This window comes from Cyanistes caeruleus, chromosome 3 (assembly GCF_971803275.1).
Source record: "Cyanistes caeruleus chromosome 3, bCyaCae1.hap1.1, whole genome shotgun sequence".
Classification (NCBI taxonomy): domain Eukaryota; kingdom Metazoa; phylum Chordata; class Aves; order Passeriformes; family Paridae; genus Cyanistes; species Cyanistes caeruleus.
This window is the reverse complement of record NC_141703.1, coordinates 65234429-65256002: the sequence shown is the minus strand read 5'-3', so window position 1 is coordinate 65256002 and position 21574 is coordinate 65234429. Positions and strand designations below refer to the sequence as shown.

The following is a 21574-nucleotide window of genomic DNA, read 5'->3' as shown; positions in this document are numbered from 1 at the left end:
TCGGGTTTGACTGTTTGATATTTCTTGTGCTGTCTGGAAGCTTGGAGCTTACCCTGCTTCTTATTCACAGGTGATTTGGATATCTCAGTATCCTAACTAAGGTCCCGATGGTTTGGACACATCTGTATCAGGTTTAAAAATAAACACCTGAACCATCAGGGAGTCCTCTTTCACACATCTTTTCCTGCACAAGCAGGATGGAACATTTGCTTTTACAAACATGTTTTGTGTGACTCACAACAGTTTCCTGCATGTTTATGGTTTAAGATGCTAATTCTCAGAAGAAAAACAGGTGGAAAAAACAGCTGCAATCTTGTGCAACGTGTTGGTGAACGCAGCATTGCAGAGACTGTGCTGGGCAGATGGCTGGTCTGCTCTGTCACAGAAAAGGCATTACAATTGCTCATCTCATTGCTCTTTGCTTCAGACTCTGCAAGTGAAGCTATAAATCCAGAGAGGCAGAAGAAGGAAGTAGGCAAGCGGGTTTGGAGGTGCATGCCTAAAGGGAGAGAAAGGAAAAAGGGAGTCAGCAGCAGAGTGGATGGAGTAACAAGGACCACCTGAGAAAGTTGAAAAACAACAGCTCAGAAATACTGGGAGACACGGAAGGGGAGCAGGCTGAGTGACTTCATGTACTGCCACCAGGATGGGGATTCTGTCCCTTTTGGGTCAGATGACAAGATCTGAAATTTGTCATGTAGCTTCATGGCACGTTTAATCCAGTGTTGAAAGAGGTGTCAAGAAGTGAATGAGCATACTGTGGTACGGACAAATGGACTTATTCTTGGTACTTTCAATTACCAGATGAAAAAGACTCTGCAAAATATTTGGACTGGCCAGGTTACTATAGTTTTTATAAGTGGAAAGGATAATTTCCTATCCAGTACCATAATAAGACTTTTGTTAGTGTATGTATGTAAGTACTGCCTAAAGTAACTGCACAAGAATGAAATCATATTTGTGATTTAAGATTTTGTGGGCAATTTCTGCTCTGAGCTAAACCTCCATAAATTCTAAGGAATTCCAGGGAAATTTGTCTTCATCTTATTATACCAAATCTTAACAGGGTCCCTTGATGTTTTTCCTTTTCTTTGATCCAATACAATGGCTTTAATTCTCCTGAGCTTTTAGTGCACTGAGATTCATCTACCTGTCTTGTTATTCATGCTGAAATTGTTCTCTGCTGCAGAGAATAGGACTTGAGATGCTCAGAACAATATGATTGTTGAGATGTCTTTGTATTCCAAGAGATGTGGATCGACCCCAGACTAGCTGAGATTAGTTGGAAGAACAGGATATTCCAGTTGACAGTCTTACTTTCTCCTCAAAACTATGAGACCATGAGGAGGAAGGGGACAGAGACAATCTACTTGCATTTCTTGCTCCTTTAGCATAGCAACATTGATGAATGTTTGCCTTAGAAGGCAAACTCTGAAAGGATTCTGTTTCCACCCTTTTTAACCATCACTGTCTGAAACCTGTGATAAATCACCTCCCTGATGTTTGCTTGACCTGGATGAAATATTTATGTGCCTCTGGCTCAGCTGGCATTGATTCAAGAACCGCTGTAATCCCCTGCCTTCACTTCACCTTCTGAACTTCACACCTAATGTTGAGAACCGTCAGATGAACTCTCAGCCATTTTATCTAAGTCCATTCTTTATCTTACTAACCTGAGCAATTTTCTTGTTGCTGAGGACTTGCTTGGATGAAAAGAAAAAGTATGGATGAAAAGAAACAATACACAAAGATTCACTGGCAGTAAGAATGAACCACCGTCCTTTGGCTTCACATACATACAGAGGTCCCAGGACTTCCCTGAACTGTGGCATCAGAGCCAACAGCTATGGTTGAGCTAGAGCAAATCTTCTGGAAAAAGAGATTTTGAAATCATTAGTGATGGAAAATCTGTTACAAGTCTTGCTAAGTTGTTCCGTGGTCAGGCTTATCCTTGGCTGTAAAGAAAAATGGCTTTCTCTGCTCTGAATTTTTCTAGCTTCATCTTCTAGCAGTTTGATCTTGTGTCTTTACACATGGGACTAAAAATTCATTATTTCTGCATGTCTGATCCTTTGCAGCCTGTGATTATGTTACCTTTTCCTTTATACACTTGGCAATGGCCCTTAAATATCAGGTGATTAAATAATCTTAAGAGTTGCTGGGCTCCCCTTTGAGTCCTTTCTAAATTTTCAACATTTTTTGAATGGTGGGCACTGAGAACCCAGGCTTCTCCAGCTCTACTAGACATCAGGAGGCATACACAGAGAACAGTTAACCTTCTATGTCTCTATTTCAACCTGTGGAGATCACACCAGTATTTAATACTTTTGGCTCTTGCTGAGACAAAGCCCAAGATTAATTTAGGTTCTAGGTTAGACTCTCCATCCTCTCATACCTTGATGTGCAAATATCCTTCACTCCAGCATGTCACCTTACAGACAGGAACAGAGTGTGCAGAAATGTGCTGTTTTCTTGAGCCAGGTTTACAAGCAAGTACTGGAATAACTTCCCTGTTGCTGAGGGAGAAACTCTGCCTTTGAAGAACAGATTAGGCAAAAATCTGTCAGAGCAGCTGGTTCTTTCTGGGAAATGGGGAGGGATGGAATGACTTTGAGGTCCTCACCTGCCCCACTGACAGTTTAATTACATATTCTATTCAATGTTTTTTCTTTTCTTTTTTCTAAAATGCCATAATTTGTGTCATTGGCAAAGTTTTCAGTAACAATTTCATAGATTGTTCTGTGTCATTATTAAAAACATAGTTAAATACTGTTAGGTCAAGAAATTATCTCTTTGAGCTCTCATTAAAAGCCCATCAAGCGGATAAAATTTTCACCATTTATGATGACTTTTCAGGCCTAGGAACTAGTCAGTTTTTAATCAATTTTAAGTAATACAAATTCAATACAGCTTACATTAATTTCCTAATTAAAATGTCAGGTAGCATGAAGCCAAATACCTCTGAAAAGTCTATAATATCAAACTCATTTCCTTTACCTGATAATCTTTTAGTTCAGTTTTAATTTCACCAGATATATTTATTGAGTACATATGTTGTCCTCCCTTAATCCTTTAGTGACCATGACCTGTTTTAACTGTTTCATTGTTTTACCTGGAACTGTTTTTAACCTTGAAAGACGTCTCACATATTCCATATATCTCAAAATGCTAACATAATATTAGATGTCTTCTGCTTTAATGTTCCTAACCTTTCAAAATCTGTTGAAGTAGCATGTGTTGGTCATAGAGCTCATTAGTGCTCACATTTAAAATCCTTGAGAAGAAAGCGTTAGATGCTGAAATTTCAAGATAAGGGAATCCAGTAAGCAGAACTTTTCACAAAAAGCTCTTGACTTGGTTTCAGAATGTCTTAAGTCAGGATTTTCTTTTTAACATCCTCTTCAGTTATTGTTAAACTAGAAAATATGTTATTACTTTGCAGTATAACTAATTTAACTTCTTTTTCTAGATAGTTTTTTTAATCTTTAATTTATTATCCTAGTTCTATAATTTCTACTTAGTACTGAACAAACAATCATTTGAATTGCTTTAATTTCTGGAATACTTAACTCCTTTCTTACTGTTACTTTTGCTATCCATGGATTTTTCCTCCTCTTTTTTCCCATTTTTTTTTTTTCCTAAAGTCTCTATTTCTTTTTTGTCCTGTGTGTTTTATAAAACATATTTGCATTCATACTCATTCAGGGTCTGTCTGTTCTCTGTTAACCAGAATAGCCTCCGTTCTCAGTTGGATTGTGGTTTTGAAAGCATCTCCTAGAATGTTTTAAGCAGTTACTAATTATTATTCCCTTTCTATTTATTTTCTTTCTTTTCAGCTGATTTAGCTTCAAACTGCTTTCAGTTTTGTAAGACTGAATTTCTGTGGTTTGTTGGAGTTTTTTGTTTGTTTGTTTGTTTTGGGGGGGGTTGGTTTTTTTTTTTATAATTTTTTTTTTTAATTTCTAAGTACATGTATAGATGTCTGAACTATCTCCTGATCACACATCACAAATGCAATTAAGTCATGATACATTGCAATTAAGCAATCTCTGTATTTTAGTGATAGGCTTCTCTACTAGTCAAGACAGTCAAAAACATATTCTTTCCATGTTAGATGCTAAATTTTTGAGGTCACGGAAGCCATCCTTAGCAAACAGAACTTTTCAGAAGAAACTATTGACTTGACAGAGTATCATTCCTGACCCTTTCTGAAAGCAGATTTAAAGTGAGTCTGTAGAGAGATTATTTTTCTCTTGGCCACCTTGTCAGTAAAGAAGAGGTATGAAGAAGATTTTGGAACTATTGAGTGGGGTCATCATGATGTGTTAATTTCAGTTCTGATATGCCTCCTTCTGTTTGAAACTCGGCTTCAACACTTCCATTGCTCTCTCCAAGCTTTCCCCTCTCTTGGAGGTCTTTTCCAATCTTATTGGAAACTTTGTTTTATCTTAATCTGTCACAGTCCAGCAGTTATCCCTTAATTGCCCTTGTGTGTTCTGTTTACTTAGAAGGTATAGTTGCATTTTCACATGGTTATATGGTTTCTTCTCTTCCCTTCTTGCTATAGGAAGGGAAAAGAACGGTCACAACAACAACAGCCTGGTCATTCCCTCCTCCCCAACCTTTCTTTTTTATGGACTTTAAAGTCATTAACAAATTTCTCAAAACAGAGGCTGCAAAGATGTGCTTCACTTTTGGAAAAAGCCCATCTTGGAAGGTCATTTGAAAATGTATCACTAAATGGTGTCCTCAGCCTTCCCTCTCCAGATGAAAACAGGTAAAGGTGTTAGAAATTAATGCTGATGGCAAAAATCTCCTAAATAATATTTTATTTTATTTTAAAACACTCCCATGGTTTAAAGAAAGTACATGTGCCTGCCAGGAGAGGAAAAAAGACATCTTTATAAGCTAGACTATTTAAAACTCAAAATATAAAATAAGGAAAAAACCCTCAGTGATATTTAAGAGACAAGAACATTGTACTGATAAACATAAGTTATTTGCTCAGTGTTGGCATTAAAGCAGGATGCAGTGAGTAGAAGGGAAAATGACATCTGTATTAGAAAACTCAAAGTATTTTAATTAAAAACTTGATTTATATGGATCAGATTTATCTGTATTTTTATTATCTGGCAGAATGAAAAAGAACCTCACAAACTTATAGTTGCTTCAAGCAATAGGAGTTAAGAGTGCATCATTTTACGCTGTGTTTGCTTTAAAACAAGTTGCATACTGACTGAATATTTTGCTTAGAAGTCTCAAGAAGGAGACCACTGCACTCCAATCCACTCCTTGCAAATACACTGTTGTCTTGGAGATCATGAAGTTATTGCCACTCCATAGGACAGGTAGGAACAATCTGCTTGGAGGTCTGTGCCTTTCAAAGGGAGATGCATTTGGTAATTTATGTCTTGATTTAAGGTTGACTGCAGTTCATAGGAACTACCACCACAATTTTCATTAAGTTATAGATCAAGAAGTTATTAAATAAGGATTGCAAGACTAAGCATGTGATAAATTCACTCCCCTGGGAAACACCTGGCACCAAATACCAGGCCTCACATTTAATCAAGTTATCAGAAAAGCTGAGATACATAAAGATCTGTTTTACTCAGCATCTGTTCAGTGAATATTAGACATCTGAAATGTACAAATCCTAAATAATGTTTTTACACTTACAAACATTATTAACCCGCTCAATGCCTAGGATGAAATACTTTGAGATAGTTCATTAGTCTTACATTTTCTAGTCTTACCATAAAAAACCCCCAAACAAACCAAAAGAGAAATAAGGGGAGAAGAAGCTATTTCTTATGGAGGAAAGCAGAACAACATTTAAAGATTTGCCACTAAAGCATACCTGTAGGTATATCACTATATGAACTTCAGACAGAAAAGTATTTATTCCTTAAGTCATAAAGCAACTGCTTATTTTCTGGTCTTACCACGTTTGAATTACAGAGATGATGTATAGTACATGATGCATATAGTGTTGTCATTTCATAATGTCTCTTCATCTCTTTCTATGCTCCAGACCATATTCCAGAAAAAAATTCATAATTCCTTTCACAGAAACATCTGTCCAACTGTAAATGTAAATGTAAAATGGACCCTTTTTTTTGTTGTTGTTTTGTGGCTTCCATCACAAGACTTAAAGGCACCATATTTTACAATCTAACACATTTAGATTCAGTGAAACTCTGTGTTACTGCACACTAATGTAATAATGAGAAATGTAATTAAAGTCACTGCTATAATAACATCTTATCGGAATGCACAATGAAGATAAACTTGCTTGTTCCAGAGACTGAGGGCTTATTGCATAGGAAGCAGTTTGTTCTTTGATCTACAACCAGTATCTCTGTTAACTAGAGGGGTGAGGAAGGGCTCAGTATATATTGCCACATTTTCCTTTGGCTGCCAAAGGGAGGATAATTAAAATAAAGGGGGCTTCAGGATCAAAGAAACGGAAAAAGTTACGCTGCCTAGTCAACAGGCTGAGGGAAAAAGTTTTTAAAAAGATCTTCATTAGTAAATATTTAGAAGGCACAGATGCTGAATAAACACCTCATTTAGCTACAGAGTTCAGCAGAACAATTACTGTATGAAAAAAAAATCAAAAGACTCAAAAGAAAAATAAAACTAGGTTGGTGGCTAGTATGTAAACTGTGTGTAGAAATACCACAACTATGCACAAGGTATCAGGCCTTCTTCATAAAGAACGAGAAATTACTCTGACTCACATCTCCATATTGTGTACACAAATGAGACTGGATGGCAACTGAAAGCCTCAGAGAGAGCTCAGAAGTCAATCCCTGGGAACTGGGTGAGATAGTTTCAGCAAACTGGCCCTTGGCACTGTGTATCTCAAACTGGGATGCCTCACTAGCTCCTGTCTCTTGCAGAGGAGGCACTAACAAGCACAAGGAAAGAGAGAAGAAAAGGAGTGATTTCTTTATTCTGCACAAGGCTTGCGAAAGCTGGAGCACAACATCAACTGTTTATTCCAAATACTTAAACACTCAGTGCAAGGGTCCATGTTTGCAGAGGCCAAGTGGAAATGACTCAGCAGGCTCAAAAGAAAAGGAGCAGGCTGTCCTGTTGTAATTCACATAATTAAAATATTCTGCTTAAATGCATTACATCTCCCCACACACATCAAAGGCTTGTGTTTCCTCAAACTCTCCATTTACATTTAGGGAAGCCAGAGTTCTTAAACTCTTATGAGAGAGAAAATATGATGTGGTCTGGGCATCTCTGCCTTGGTGTGCATAACAAATCACAATACTGTGTAAAATACCAGGTCCCAGGCAAAGATGTCTGATTTTCAATACATACTGCAGCACCACCACTGCTCTGTTACCCTTCGTTGTATTAAGTGCCGTGTGTCTAATTCAGTTTGTAGATCAGCCTGTATCAACAGGAGCCTGCCCACCACCAGTGCTGGAAAACTAGGTTGCAGGTCTTAAGGACTCAGCAAGAATTTATATCCTAGCTGGTGTATTTTTAAAGGTTTTTTTTTGGCTTACTTGCTTTTTGAAGGTTGTGTGGGGAAATCTTGGGCAACAGAGGTCTGCCTAGAGGAATGGCACTTGTAATGTGAATGGGCAAGGGCCTGCTGTGCCACTGTTGGCTTTTGGATAGGGCTGCCCTTCTCCTCTGTGGCTTTAGATAACACTGATGAAGGCTTCAGCAGCATATGTGAGGTATTTGCTCTCTGACCTGGCAGCCTCCAGCTGATGGAAAATGCAGGTGGAGAGGCAGCAGTTTAGGGAAATAAGGACTCAGCTATCCCCATGTGGGAAGAGCAGCAGCTACGGGCTTTGTGTCAGTATTAAAAGTGACAGTCACTGCAGAGGTGTCCTGAAGGCAAGGAGGAGCCAGCAGTAATGTTCATGTGGGCTGCTTGCACTGGGTCTGACTGGACTGTGGGTGCAGCCTTGTGGGGCTTTGCTGGGAAGAGACATTGACAGGGAAGATGAGGTGCAGACACTTAGTGCTTGTTCTACCCTCTTGTATTATGCTCTGGAGACAAGTGATGTAAATTGAATGATCAAAAGTTTTCAATGAAAAGGTGGTTAAATCAATTTTCCCTTTATAGTCCAGCTGGGCCTACAGGTGGGATGGTTTTAGCTCAAGGATGATAATGTGAAGAGAGTGAGGGTAGGGGCCGGGGTGTGGTGGTGTTACGCCCCAGTCTCTGGATGTCAGGTCAGATCATTTCTTTGGCTTAGGGGGCTGTGCTCTGGCTGGGTATGTGATGGACAGTGTCAGGACTCTTCCGGCGGGGCAGCCACTCCAAAAGCTGGAGCCTGTCACCTGGCCCACATTCTTGGCTGAAGCAACATCTCCCTTCAGGTTTCTTTAGTGCAATTTGGTATTTCCAGTGGGTTGGTGCTATTTACTGGAGTATTGTACTGTGTATCTTGTGAAGACAAGACTTAGGACTGACCATTATAAACAACTACCACATAGTTCAGGGGATGAAGAAATGAGCATATTTTAGAAAAATTTTCTTGTTCAGTGTTTTCCCAATGATACTCCCAATCTAGTTTTCTCTAGCAGCAGTAACCAATCATTCTGTGGCATTTGGTCTTTTGCTACAAAACATCAGTTTCCCAATTCATTTTCCCTCTAAGTGATGCGTTGGGGAACAGATCTCATTTTCCCAGCATAGGTGTATAATCCCTTTTTTCACAGCCTTGATGAATTAGAACAGTTTCCTACCTTAGCCCCTCAGCTGAAAGCTGTTGGGCATAAGAGGAGGTGCTTGCTACTTGTAGGAGAGTGAGTACCAGACCATCATCCAAGGAAGGTAGGAAGTAGGGGCTGTGTCACCACAGCAACATAATGACTACAACAAAATGGGGGAGACAGGTTTGGGATCCTGCTTAGCTTAAAGGAATTTAATCTGTGGTACCTCCTTTCTGAAACAGTCACTGAGCTATGGAAAGGTCCAGCATGAGGCCACTGAAATTTATTGGGCCACTGTTCAGCAAGGAGTGCAGGACTCCTGAGGATACAGACAAAGTGGAGAGGTACACACCCTCCCTTTTAACAGAAAAATGTGTTTGAGAATGGGAAGTCTTGGTTCTTGTCCATGTGCTGGAAACTGCTTCTCAACACTTGCCTGACAAGCAATTGAATAAAATGCCTCTGCAGCACTGGAAACAAGACAGAAGACTCCTTTCCCAAGGGGATATTTAAAATTTTCATTGGAAAAGATTTAAACTTGTCATTCGACATATTTTGTCAGCAATGATTATATTACTCAGTGGCTATTAATCATGGGCCTTACTGTGACATTCATATTTCAAGTCATTAGCCTTTTATTTTCTGGCAAAAATGTAGTAGATCTGTAAGAGTGACTGTTCCCTGCTGTTGAGAAAGCCATGGCATCATAAAACTTGAGAAGCCTAGCACTAATGTAATCAATCTACTAAATGACAGCTATATTTGAAATACAGTGTGCATGTATAATGCCTCACAACGGAAAGCAAAATACTGGTAGCGCTGCCGTGTTGTGGCTCCTCACCAGCATTTTGGTGAGTTTCTTGTGTGAAACTACTTCCATGCTGGAAACCCTCCTTCTTCTTGAAGGTCTGCTCCCTCAGACTTGGTGGCGCTTATCAAACACCAAATGGTGTGTTGGCCACATAGCATTTGATGTCAGGTTTGCATCCTAGCAAAATGACAACCACATCTTTTTTTGTTCATTTTAATTACATTATCTCTCAGATATGAAATGTTTGCCACTGACTTCACATCCAGTGAATGTTTCCTGTAAGTTTTTTTGCTGTGTTAAGCAAAGACCTGTGAAACCTGACACAATTTATTTTGAAGTTCTTTACGGTGATACTCACTACAAAGACAACAGCCATCTTAGCAGCATTGCATACTTTCATTTGTCCTCTTTGAAAATGAAGAATTAATCTCTACAGGACACAGTCCCCTGTTTACTATACTACTACCCCTGAATGAATAAAAATGCAGATTAAATTGGGGGAAGAATGTTTACAAGACTGCAGCAGCAAAATGGAAAGAACAAACCTTTTGTAGAGCTATGAATTTCCTAAGAAACTTTTAAGGTCCTTGTAAATAATTATCTAGGCACAGCTGAGAACATCAGTCTGCATTCCTTCTGAATTTTCCTAACTCTTAAATATCTGACTGAGTGCAGCAGTGGCTTTATGAATGACCATTCTGCAATTTTTTTTCCCCAAACATCAAACATCTTGCTTGATGGAAAAATAAAAGCTCTTGCACATTGCTTGAACTTGTGCAGTGATATTATCCATTAGATTTGCACTTAGCAGCAAAGACAATATTCTCCCCAAAGTAATCACAGTGCATAATAAAGCTTCTTTAAAGTGGGGAGTGTAATTGCCTGCTGTTGACTGCACACCTACAGAACTATAAGCCTAATGCTTCCATTGATAGAGGACATCTCAGGAGGACAGGAGCTAAAACCCCAGGATTTTTAGTGCAGCCTGCAGGCAGGGTAATTTGGGTTCCAGGTAATTGACAAAATGACTTCATATTCCCTGTGAATGTTTGCTGTTCACAGCGAGGAGCTTCTATTCCAACATATTAAAATCTTTTGTCCTACCACTGGAAAATTCAGTTGAGGTTTTTTGAGGGTAATTAAATTATCATGCCCATCTTTGAGATTAGGGCTAGACTGATTCACTGTATAATCTTGAGTAAATAAGGAGTAGCCAGGAATAGAAAGAATGCTTCATTATTTTACAACCCAGAGAAATCATTACATGTGGAATTAGATTCCTGTAACCACACAGGCCTGTTCAAGGCACTCCTGAAATTCCTTTGTGATGGGCAAGGGCACACACAGCAAGATCACTTTTCCCTTACAGATTTCTCCAAAACCTTTCTCCAAAAACTTTTCATGGAGGCAGAGCATCCATGGTTTCAGGGAATGGAGTGGGCCTTACACTGAATTTTCCTTCCTTCAGTCTTCTTAGTTAAGATAAAACCCCATTCTCTTACCTCTGAATGATTGTTCAGGGGTACCTGGGCAGTGACCCTGCATTTGGGACTTTATCATGATCCTCTTCTACTTTCTGGAAAAGGCAATGTCCAGGGTATGAAGTTAGCTCTTCCCTGGTTCTCATGAGGCTTAGGAAGGCACTGTCAAGTATGTGAAAGATAAACATCACACATGTAGACAGAATGGTGAGTATACAGTATACTCTGCAGTATTTCTATCACAGCATTCCTTATTCTTTGTTTAATACTTAAAGATGAATGGCTCTATTAAGTTGTCTAGCTCTATTTATCCATTTTGGTAAACAGATTTTTCAGTAAATAATTCATTTGATAACTGAATGGAAAAGGTCCAGATTTCTTCTGCCATGGGATTACTATATGCAGATATAATTGTGGGTGCAAGAATCTCAGAGGTGTCATGGAAATTGAGGCAATACATGAAAACATGAGTAGTGCATGCAGAAGTTGCTTAAATCTAATTTATTCTTGTGCAGTCAACCATTCTTTTTCTAGCTTTCTAGCAAATACTAGAATGTGCTTGCTATCTCCTTTATAATTTTTGTATTTGTCCTTTTTGTAGTCCCCTTGCAGTACTCCTGCAGAAAATGGGCTATTTTTCATTCTGTTCCTGTTGTTATGAAGCATTTTACTGAGAAAATAAATTGTCAAGAATGGTAAAATTTGACATAACATCAGAAAACATTTTTGTGAGACCAGAATTCTACTGTTTGACTGAAAACCAGTAAAGGTTGTTCTAACCACATGTGTGTTTCATCTTTCATTATCACAAAACCTTCTACCAGGCCAGAACCTAGCCAGGCTTGTAGAACAACCAAAGGGTTGATTACACAGTTGATTACCACTTCCAAAACATATGACTTGGCTTAAAAACTGACCATAGATATGGTCTTGGTTTTTTGGCAACAAGATATGGAAGTTATCAGTTCTGTTGTTGAGACCTTAAATGGCAGACCTAGTCAGCCAAAAAGAAATTCCTTGTGGTTTTGACCTTTTTCCTAGTTTGACAGCAGATGATTGAGAGTATGCAGTGGGTAGTTTATGACAGCCTGTGCAACTAAGGCTGTAGTGTGGCTACAGTGTGAAGCCTGTTCTTGACATAATTAGCTAAACCTACTCTACAAAGATAGGAAGATAAGAATTAGTCCCACATGTGGAAGGCTGCTTTCCAGAGACTAGGCAAAGTACATTTGCCAAAACTGTTTTCAGAACTCCATGATTCTTCAACATCCTGTGGTTCAAGTACCTCTTGTGATCTTCAGTCCAAAAGCCGACACTCAATATTTCCCTTTGTTTTGTAATGGGATCTTTATACAGCTCCAGAACAGCCCCAGATGAAACACCAAAACATGGCAAAAACCAGATGGGAATGCCAGAGTTCATGTCACCTCATTCTTCAAGAATATTACATAGAATGTGCCAGCAACAAAGGCTTGGATTCAGTCTAGATATTGAAGTTTATTCTGCTAAATCAACAAAATGATGAAAATCTGATGGAGGAAAGTGATCTTGATAGCAGAGCATGAAGAACCAAGCATGAGGAACTTAAGCACCTGAGAGGGGAGTCAAGGTCATGTAGGTAAGAAGGATCACCTGTCGCTAAGCCATTTTGGAAGGATGTTTTTTTTGGTTTGCAGCTGCTTCTTGAAGACCGAAGAGTGGTCTGGTACTTGGAAGACTAAGCTCAGCAAGCGGGACTGGAAAGGTTTTGTTTGTTCCTTTTTTACACCAGGGAAATATCTAATTATGCAGCCAGGGCAGTTGAACAGATCCATGAACGAAAAGTTAAGTAGATTAGAAAACATCGAGGGAAATGGAAACTAGTTAGCCCTTTCTTTTCTGATGGATCTCTTAAATGAAATCATATTCTAGTACACCCCTCTCAGCTATGATCTCACAGCTATTACTAATGCTTGGTCATATGAAAATATAATTTCTTTCCCAGTAAGAAACAAAGGTTTGTCTGTAGCTTCTCCCCTGAGCCTTGACGACCCCTTGGGCTTGTGCGCTCAAGACTCCCTTATGTGCTGTTGGATAACGCAATAGGCACGGCTTGGTAGCAGCCCATTCTTAACCTCTGGATCCCTATCCCAAAGAGGTAGATAACTTATGGTCCAGCTGGCAGGGAGCAGCCTCCAGCAGTGCTGGAACACTACTTAAATTTGTGCCCCTTGAGCTACTACAGACATGCCACTGCATCCCTAAGAAACACACACGGATCATAAATAAGGTTAGATGTTATTTTAAGTAATAAACACTAAGATACAGAAATTTCAATGCAGCCTTCTGTCTTTGTCTGTCTCTTCATTTCAACTATTTTTAGTTTGCAGTCAGCATTATGACTGTGAACTCAAGGAACACTTGGACAATAGGTACATAAATAATTATGGATAGGTCTCCAGAGCCTTAAACATTAGCAGAGAATTCAAGTTAAATACTGGCTGGTACTATTCCATGGCTTGAAATACAAGCTGTACTTATACACATTGCTATAATTTTATTTCCCATGGTGAAAATGTAACCTGGTGGTGGTCAAAGGGTCTGCACAGAAGCTTTGAGAATGGCAAATTGATGTATTACTGAACAGAATTCTGCAGAACGAGCTGGTGCCATCTTCTATGTTTGTCTGTTTATACTTCACAGCAGTGAACTCTGAGTACTTTACATGGACTAAAATGGATTAAACCTCTATGATTACTCATTTAAGAGTAATCATCCTGCCTTGTGATAATGCTGCAGTGTTGCTGAAACCTGTTAGAGATATTAGCTGCTAGAGCTGTCACAGAAAACATACTGCACATCTACAGACATGCCTGAGAGTAAAAAGAAAGATTTTTGCTGTTTTTCCAATTGATATTTAAAATGTGAGTTAAAAAATAGCTTTTAAGGATAAAAACTAAGTGAGTATCAAGAGATACTGTATGGCTATTGCTTTGGGTTGTGATAAAAATAGTAACAGTACAGAAAACTTGTGTAAACTACTGAACATTTTCTAGTAACGATTTTTTTATTTTGCATGTGATTTTCAAAGAGGACTTTTAAATATTGCTGCCTTCTGACAAAATCTCTTGTGAAGTATTAGTGAAGTGGTGCAGAAAAGTCAGGTTTTTATACAGAGATATAAAAATGTTTTTTTTTTAAAAATGAAATCTATTTTTATAAAAGCACTGCCTATTCAGACATTGATGCTGGTAAGAATGTTGCAGGTTTAGCATGCAGATCTTGTCTATTTGTTTTTATTTTCTTTTCACAGTCTGTGAGAATGCTTTGTTTTGAATCAAATAAAAAAACGCTGGGTCAGGACAGTGAGTAATATAGAAGACTTTCACCTCCTGCAAGTCACCACTGCAAATGCAAGGCTAGGAAGAAATAGTAGAAGTTAAGACCCCACTGAAATATAAATAAATACGTCTGCAACTCTACAAAGAGAAGCATGAGGACAAGTTAGGCAGAACATGGGTTTGAATGCCAGCCTTGGTGATCAGGGAGGTTCTCTGTTTATATGAGAGCCACTTAGTTCTCTACACAATCTCTGCAATTAAGCAGGCCTGCATCAAATGTGAATCAATCAGCTTTTTTCCTACAAGGAATGACTCAAACATTCTCCTCAAACCTCCCATTTCATGTTGCATCACTTTGTAGAATCAAGTGGGATCTCTGGAATATGGCAGGAGCCAGAGCCAGATCTTGTTGGAGCTCAGTAATTCAAGGTCTCATTTTGAGAGGGCAAGAACACCTCAGCTCTTGTATATGCTCAAAAAAAAGAGGAATTATAATTTACTTTTCCTACCCTTGGAAAGTGTACTAGCCTTCAGATGAGAAGTCAGTCTACAAACTTGTGTTAAATTCACAACTAGAAAAGGGGAAGCTCTCCTTTTGCTGCTGCACCCTCTGCCTGCTGGACCATGCAGGGAGTCATTTTAGAGGACTGAAATGGTAGAAAACTATCACTATCTCAGAAGAAAGGAAAAAAAAGAAAGTAAAGAATGTAGAAGATGGCATCCTGCCATTTTAGTGAGCTGAACTGGCTGGAGGGAGACTCTAAGCAGCCCCAGAACAGGTGCAGAGAGGCAGTAGGAATACTCCTCTTTATGGCTCTGTGCAATTAAACAAGTATATCTACTTCTGAAATGGAACCCAGAAGAATCTTTCCCTAGCTCTGGGATTGCTGTGCAAAAAATGATGTGTGCTGTGCCTGAAGGAACACCCAGGAGAGTAGAGCAAACATCTAAACCCAAGTGTGAGCCTAAAACATGCTTTTTTAGAGCATGTGTGTGATGAGTCCTGGTCTCCTGTTACTGCCTGTGTGTCTTGCATTTCACAATCTGCAAATAACTGCACAGGAGCTGAGTATGCTACCCAGAAGACTTCTGACTGCTACATAGTGACAGAAGGCAAAGCCAATCATCTTTATCAGCTGAAGTAAACCTTCCATTTCACTCTGGCTTTCAATCTCAGCCCCAAATCATTTTCCTTTTCTATTTTTCCCCATTCTCCTTCCATGCCAGTTGAGTCATTCTTTTATTCCAGTTCAGCTTTTATCCCCACTGCAAGGGAATGCATCAGCCTATATCTATAGAAGTAACCATTGTAGGTCACTTCCAACTCAGAATGTTCTCAGATTCTGTGAATCCACACTATAGCAGGTGTCCTGAGGAGCTGATATTTTATTCTAGTAATGGCAATGAGGAGTTGTGATTGATTCTGCAGAAGTGACAGACATGGATCTGGACAAGGTAAGAGAATAAAGCCTATGAAGTCAGACTGAATGTATTTTTTGAGAATTTATTCCAGCACTTTATAGAAAACTGAGGTAACCCTAACAGAAGCAAAACTTAAGTCAGTATTACAGAAAGAATAAGAAAAATCACCAGTGAATTCACATGTGAAAGTACAACCATACACTGTTCATTCTTTAAAGCTCTTCAAATTTGTACATATTACAGAAAGACAGATTGGCTTAGTTTGTTGGCAATTCACAGCTGATTTGAAAGCAAAAATGAAATTGTTACTGTACTGTAATGCAGTGTGACATTAGTATGAAAGAGTCAAGACCCCTCCCTCTGTCTCTGATCTCATTTGAAGCATGACAACATCAGACTGGCATTACTAATGCACAGGTCCCCAGTGTACACTGGTCTCACTTTTGCATGCTCTAAGCTTTCCATACCCTTTTCACTACAGATCTGTAACTGTCAAGGACTCCTAGCCTTGAGCATAGAGTAGTATGTATGAGCAAAACACATTTATGAAAGACATCTTAAAATTAAATGTGCTTTCTCTTGGACCTTCCAGAGTTTGGAAAAAATCTGCAGTTTGATCTCAGGAAAACTATTTCAGCTTCAGACAAAACATTTGGAATGTCAAGGGACTTCTGGAAGTCCTGAGAATGACTTTATGAACATTACTTATAACTCAATAAAATCCATTAATGTTTCCCATAACAGTGAATCTAAACATGCATCAATGTAAACCATGAATGATAATTCCAAGTTGCAATACGGCCTAAGTTTCCAGATATCACAGAAACAGAAATGGCTGTGGTCATTCACAACAGGACATTGCACAATGTAGAACGGAGTGCCTCTTTTTAATATGCAGAAGGAGATTCCAGATGTATGATGCAACAAAGGCAGATGTATTTATTTGAATGAATTTATAAGACATGTTAAAGCTACTATTTAATAAAAATAAAAACCTGATTACCACATAAGAAAATTTTTGGAAATGCTTTCTTTTTTCAAAATGTAGAAATTCTCTGCTGACAATCTTATACAACACATGCTGCAAAAATGAAACATACAAGAGGAGCAATGAAGAATTACCTCAGCTTTCACCACCACTTCACTTGATTGAAACCGTTCTTGTGTTCCATTAAGCATAATAATATATTTGGAAAATGTAAATAACCTAATTACATTTTTTTGCTTCAAGCTTCCAGGCACCAGTCATATATCGCAGTCGTATAAAAAGAAGATCCCTGCCCATCTGCAGCCAGCTCCAAAAGGGAACTAACTTAGAACCTGTGATTAATGAAGAAGAAAATCAGAATGACATTGTTAGAAAAAAACCAACCACCGGCAAGATGCACATTTAAGCAGTCACGAACCTCTGCATTGTCAGGACGCTCAGCCCCACAACCTAGATCTTAATATTAATAAAAAGTTTGTATTTTGTAAGCAATTGTTTTACAGTAATTACATTATGCCATAGGTGGGACACTCTAGTTTGCAAGCATCACAGTAATCCCACGTATGTGACAAGATGTGCAGTGCTCTCTGTGACAAAGCTTTATTCAAGTAAACAGGAATCTAAGCACCAATAATTAAGCAAATGATTTATCTAGCAGCTTTGGAGAAGACCACCTCCAGCTTGTGTTACAACTATAATTTGAAGATGCCAATCTTCAGATAAAGCAAGGAACCCACACTACAAAATCAAGCCTTCTACCATCTCTGCTAATATTTGTGTTAGGTGCAATGTACACATGGATCTGCACTGAAAGGAAACATTTCTAGTAAAGTTGGCTCAGGACATTCTCTATTTAACACCTTCCATCATTACTACAGTTTATTATAATTTCCGAGGTTCAGGGGCTGTGCTGAGGAGATTAAAAAAAAGATAAAAAACATGAAAAGAGCAGAAAAATTGAGGAAGTGCATTTGATGTTGGGGGTGGGGAGAAGCGAGCCAAAGCAAGCAGCACCTCTTGAGCTGGCTCACCTAAGAAATATGCATGGAACTATACTTCCCAGTAACTCAGTGGCAGAGACCTCCCTACAGGTCTGAAACAATATCACATCTTGAGATGGTGCTCTAAAGGAAGCCTTATTAGCTGAGAATTTTGAAGGCAAGATGCAGAGAAATGGAGTTGAATCAGTAAGTGATCATGGTCAGACTCCCCTCACAGTGTTTTACAATTGCACTAATTTATCAACACATTACAGCAAGAGGACATGCAAAAGTAGTGTTTTGTCCTAGCAGTGTAATTCCTTACTTTTTCATTCAGACTTTCTCTGCCATGCTACCCTTTCACCTACTCTTTCTGTACCAAGCCATGGCAGTAGGCTAGCAAGGACATGAAGTTCAAAATTTGTACGGAAAGAGGGCTGTGTGCTATCAAAACCAACTAAATAGGGCAATAACCTTGGATCTGTTGCTCTGGATTGACATGTCAGGAATCTTATAAGAACATGAACTATCTCCCTACCTTCTATTTCAGTCCAGTTGACAGCAACTTCTGCTATAGGTATTTTCAAGCGCTGGGCTATGTAAAGAAGTTCCACGTCAAACGCCCTGAAAAAGAACAGGAAATACCAAAAATAATCACACTCCCAGAAGAAAGACAGTGGAAATGTTAATTAAATGACTATTCAGTTATGCAGTTGATGGCAGTGCTCTATGGGTGGGAAACTGACACGGATGGGAAATTAACACATGGATGGGAAATTAATTTTTCTGACTAAACATCTCAGAACACAGCCAAAATATGGACAACAATAACAATACTTCACTGTGTCCTGTTTTTGAAGGTACAGATCACTCTGTGTTCAGCTCACTGCTTGCTTTTTATTCTGCCACAGTCACTAATTTTTGAAGACCATGAAGACCAAGCAGTTGAATGTACAGTGTCACTCCACATCTCTAGTAGTTTCATCAAAGAGGACATCTACCTGCTGTGGCTTTATGCTGATCTGATGGGTGCTCCTTTTACTTTCTCAGTCAAGGAACTCAAGGCGGCAGCATAGAAGTGAGAAATTATTTATGTTACCGTGCACAACAGAATCCAAACAGCAGTTTAGTGACCACTTAATGCCCAACACAAAAATCCTCCTGAGATTTGTCTTTTTGTTGGCTCAATTTTTTGCAGGTTGTACAGCAAAATGAACTGGGGCAGTGATCCCACTCTGTGAGGTGCTCCTTCCTGCACACTTTATCCAGAATACACCTTAATCCTCTCAGTTCTCTGCACAGAGAATTGTCTGTGTGTTTCATTCCTGTAAATGCATTCTCAAGTGGGCCTTCTGGCTCTGAAACACTGGACTTTTGATATTCAACAACTAGTTTGGCAGCTTTTAATGCTCATTTAGATATCAGCATATGAAACTGCCAGTAGCTACTATTGACAGACTTAAACACAAATCACAGTTATGAAGATTCTGGTGATTTGCCTTAAATTCTCATTGCTAAGTCCAAGACAATTTTATTATGAAATTAAAGAAAATCTTTTGCCACTGAAGTAAATGTATGCAGATATAAAAAATAAAATTATTCATTCATGCTTAAAGGGTTGGTTGAATTCGTGTCTTTGGTAATTCCACTCAACACTAGATAAAAGATGGATAGAAAGGAACAGACAGGGTGATCAAGAGCAGGCAGAAGACACACTTTAGCAGGTTGCTTGCCAAGTTCAGATGTTATTTCCTTCTACTTCAAGCCACCTTCCCCTTTCAAGCAGTGCATTTCTGTAAAACTATTAATAAATGCAACAACAGCAGTCCACTTTGAAAAGTGCATGTAGGCGTGACACACACAGGTAGGCTCCCACTGAAGTACAGACCACAGCACAGTGGCTTGCTGGTGAAATCACAGGCACACACGCACAGACCTGAACTCGCGCTCTCCGCGTACATGACAGGAGAGCCGGGACAGCATTCAAACAAGCAAAGGCAGCACAGACAGATGCTATCTACAGAGACTACAGCTATTGTGCATAGGGAGTTCAGAGCTACTCTGCAAATCTGATTTTGATTAGGACACAGGCATTTTCATTGTCACTGAAAAAGTTACAAGAATAAATTATTTTTTTACCTCAGTGAACTAGATCTGCTCCAAGCAGCCTTGTCATTTCACCGCCTTCTTTACATGAGGGTTGAATATTATTTTATTAATCACTCCATGGTCTCTTCTACTGAAGAGGTATTATTTATTTTTTAGCTGACATTTTACATTTGTAAGCCAAAAACCCAGTGTATTCACCTTTGAATGTTTATGAATCATGTGTATTAAGACTAAATCTAATTTTGTAATACTTACTACTTAAATGACTAAAAATCTTAAGAGACACAGAATAATTGTCTGATGAATTAGACTGTATGAGCTGCTCTAAAAATATTACATAAACTATTAGCCTAGTGAACTAATACTCATTTGCAGTAATTCCTGTGGACAACTGATTACTGGAATGTCAGCACATACATTACAGAACAGCAGCATTAAATAGTTCTGTGAACTACCGGGCTCAAAGTAAGAGATTAAAAACACAGGAATTAATCAGGTTGAACACTAATATTGTTACATGTAGTTGCCATTTGGATAACAGTGAACATATCCTGAAATTAAAAAATCAAAACTATTCAAAGCTGAAAGGATAATGACTTCGGTAGAATACCACCAGGTTATTGTTTTTCATCCCTTTTCCCCACCACCTTTCCATATACCAGAATGGTTGGTCAGGGAATACAGACTGCAGTGTGCTCAATACACTGACAGCAGTACAGCCATACTACAGACCACCAGATCCAGATGGTACAGGAGGCCCATACAGAAGCTCCCACAGCCAGGATTAAGTTTGGATTAAGGGTGTGTTAGATGGAGCCTACCCTAGAGGAGATCAAAGCCACACCAGTGGATGAGCTGTTAAATGCAATTCATGTGATTTGCCACAAAACCAATTGTGAGCAGTTAACCTGACAGAACCACGGCAAGTATTCACACCATGTACTTCATTCTGCTGCCTCTTGGAAGGGGGACACACAGCTCAGAATACCCAAATTAGGCTCCAGCCTGAAAGAATTCGGGTCCCAATCTAAGTACCTAGAGTTAGCTAGCCAAAAATCTATGGTGTGAACAATTTCCCCATCTATTTCTAATAGTGGCTCCATGATGCTAATTACCACAAACATGTAATGTAAAGTAAAGAAAAAATTCTCCATGTGGTTGTGTTTCGGTTAAGTTAATTTAAGACAATGCTGGCTAAAATTCATTTGAAAACCAAGTTGATAGGTGATTAATTGAATTCAATCTTTTTAAACTGAATCCTTAAAATGCTTGAGCATCCTTAAAAACTATTCTCTATTTTAAAATTGCAGTAGGACTCTTTCTTTTTCTGGTCCAATATGATGTGTTCCAAAAAACAAAATCAGGCCTTTAGTTATAATATTTTAACTGGAATTTACAAGTTTTGTACATCCAAGATATGTTTTTTTCCAGTAAACTCTTTAAGGCAAAGAAACTGGCCAATGGTCAAAGAGGTCTAACAGTGAAACAGGATGCCAAGTGGGCTAGACTGCCAGAACTGCCCTAGCTGTACTTGGGCTTCTGAAATTCCAAGTCAGCTAAGAGCAGGACTTGTTACAAGACAAAACAGACACAGTTAAACACTAAAAATATTTTTGTGCTGACTAGACACTCATAAACAATTCTACTTGCCATGCACAAAACCAGGAAAAAACCAATTCATTCCAATGCTTGTGTTGGTCTACAATGGCACAAAAATGGGGAAAAAATCCATGTAACAATAGGAATGCTTATTTTTCTGTACTTTTTAT

General features: G+C 38.8%; 2 protein-coding genes and 1 long non-coding RNA gene across 8 annotated transcripts in view; 1 reads left to right on the top strand and 2 right to left on the bottom strand.

Annotated features, from left to right (window-relative positions):
• SMAD9 (SMAD family member 9) overlaps window positions 1–11148 on the bottom strand; it is a 50206-nt gene extending 39058 nt beyond the window's left edge. For both annotated transcript variants that reach the window (XM_086881541.1, XM_086881543.1), the window contains exon 1: window positions 11008–11148. The gene's annotated coding sequence lies outside the window, so the exon portion shown is untranslated. The remainder of the gene's footprint in view (window positions 1–11007) is intronic.
• On the top strand, window positions 8766–17201 carry LOC147654204 (uncharacterized). Its single transcript, XR_015284693.1, has 3 exons — window positions 8766–8815; window positions 12343–12604; window positions 14279–17201. It is a non-coding gene; the product is annotated as an uncharacterized LOC147654204 (long non-coding RNA).
• Window positions 16597–21574, bottom strand: part of ALG5 (ALG5 dolichyl-phosphate beta-glucosyltransferase) — a 20147-nt gene continuing 15169 nt past the window's right edge. For 4 of the 5 annotated variants that reach the window (XM_023918339.2, XM_023918347.2, XM_086881546.1 and 1 more), the window contains 2 exons: window positions 18235–18320; window positions 16643–17048 (listed from right to left, as the gene is read on the bottom strand). In XM_023918339.2, coding sequence (XP_023774107.1) covers window positions 16936–17048; window positions 18235–18320 — 199 coding nt within the window. In that variant the 3' untranslated portion in view covers window positions 16643–16935. Of the gene's footprint in view, window positions 17049–18234; window positions 18321–21574 lie in introns of all 5 variants that reach the window. The other variant, XM_086881545.1, reaches the window with a different exon arrangement.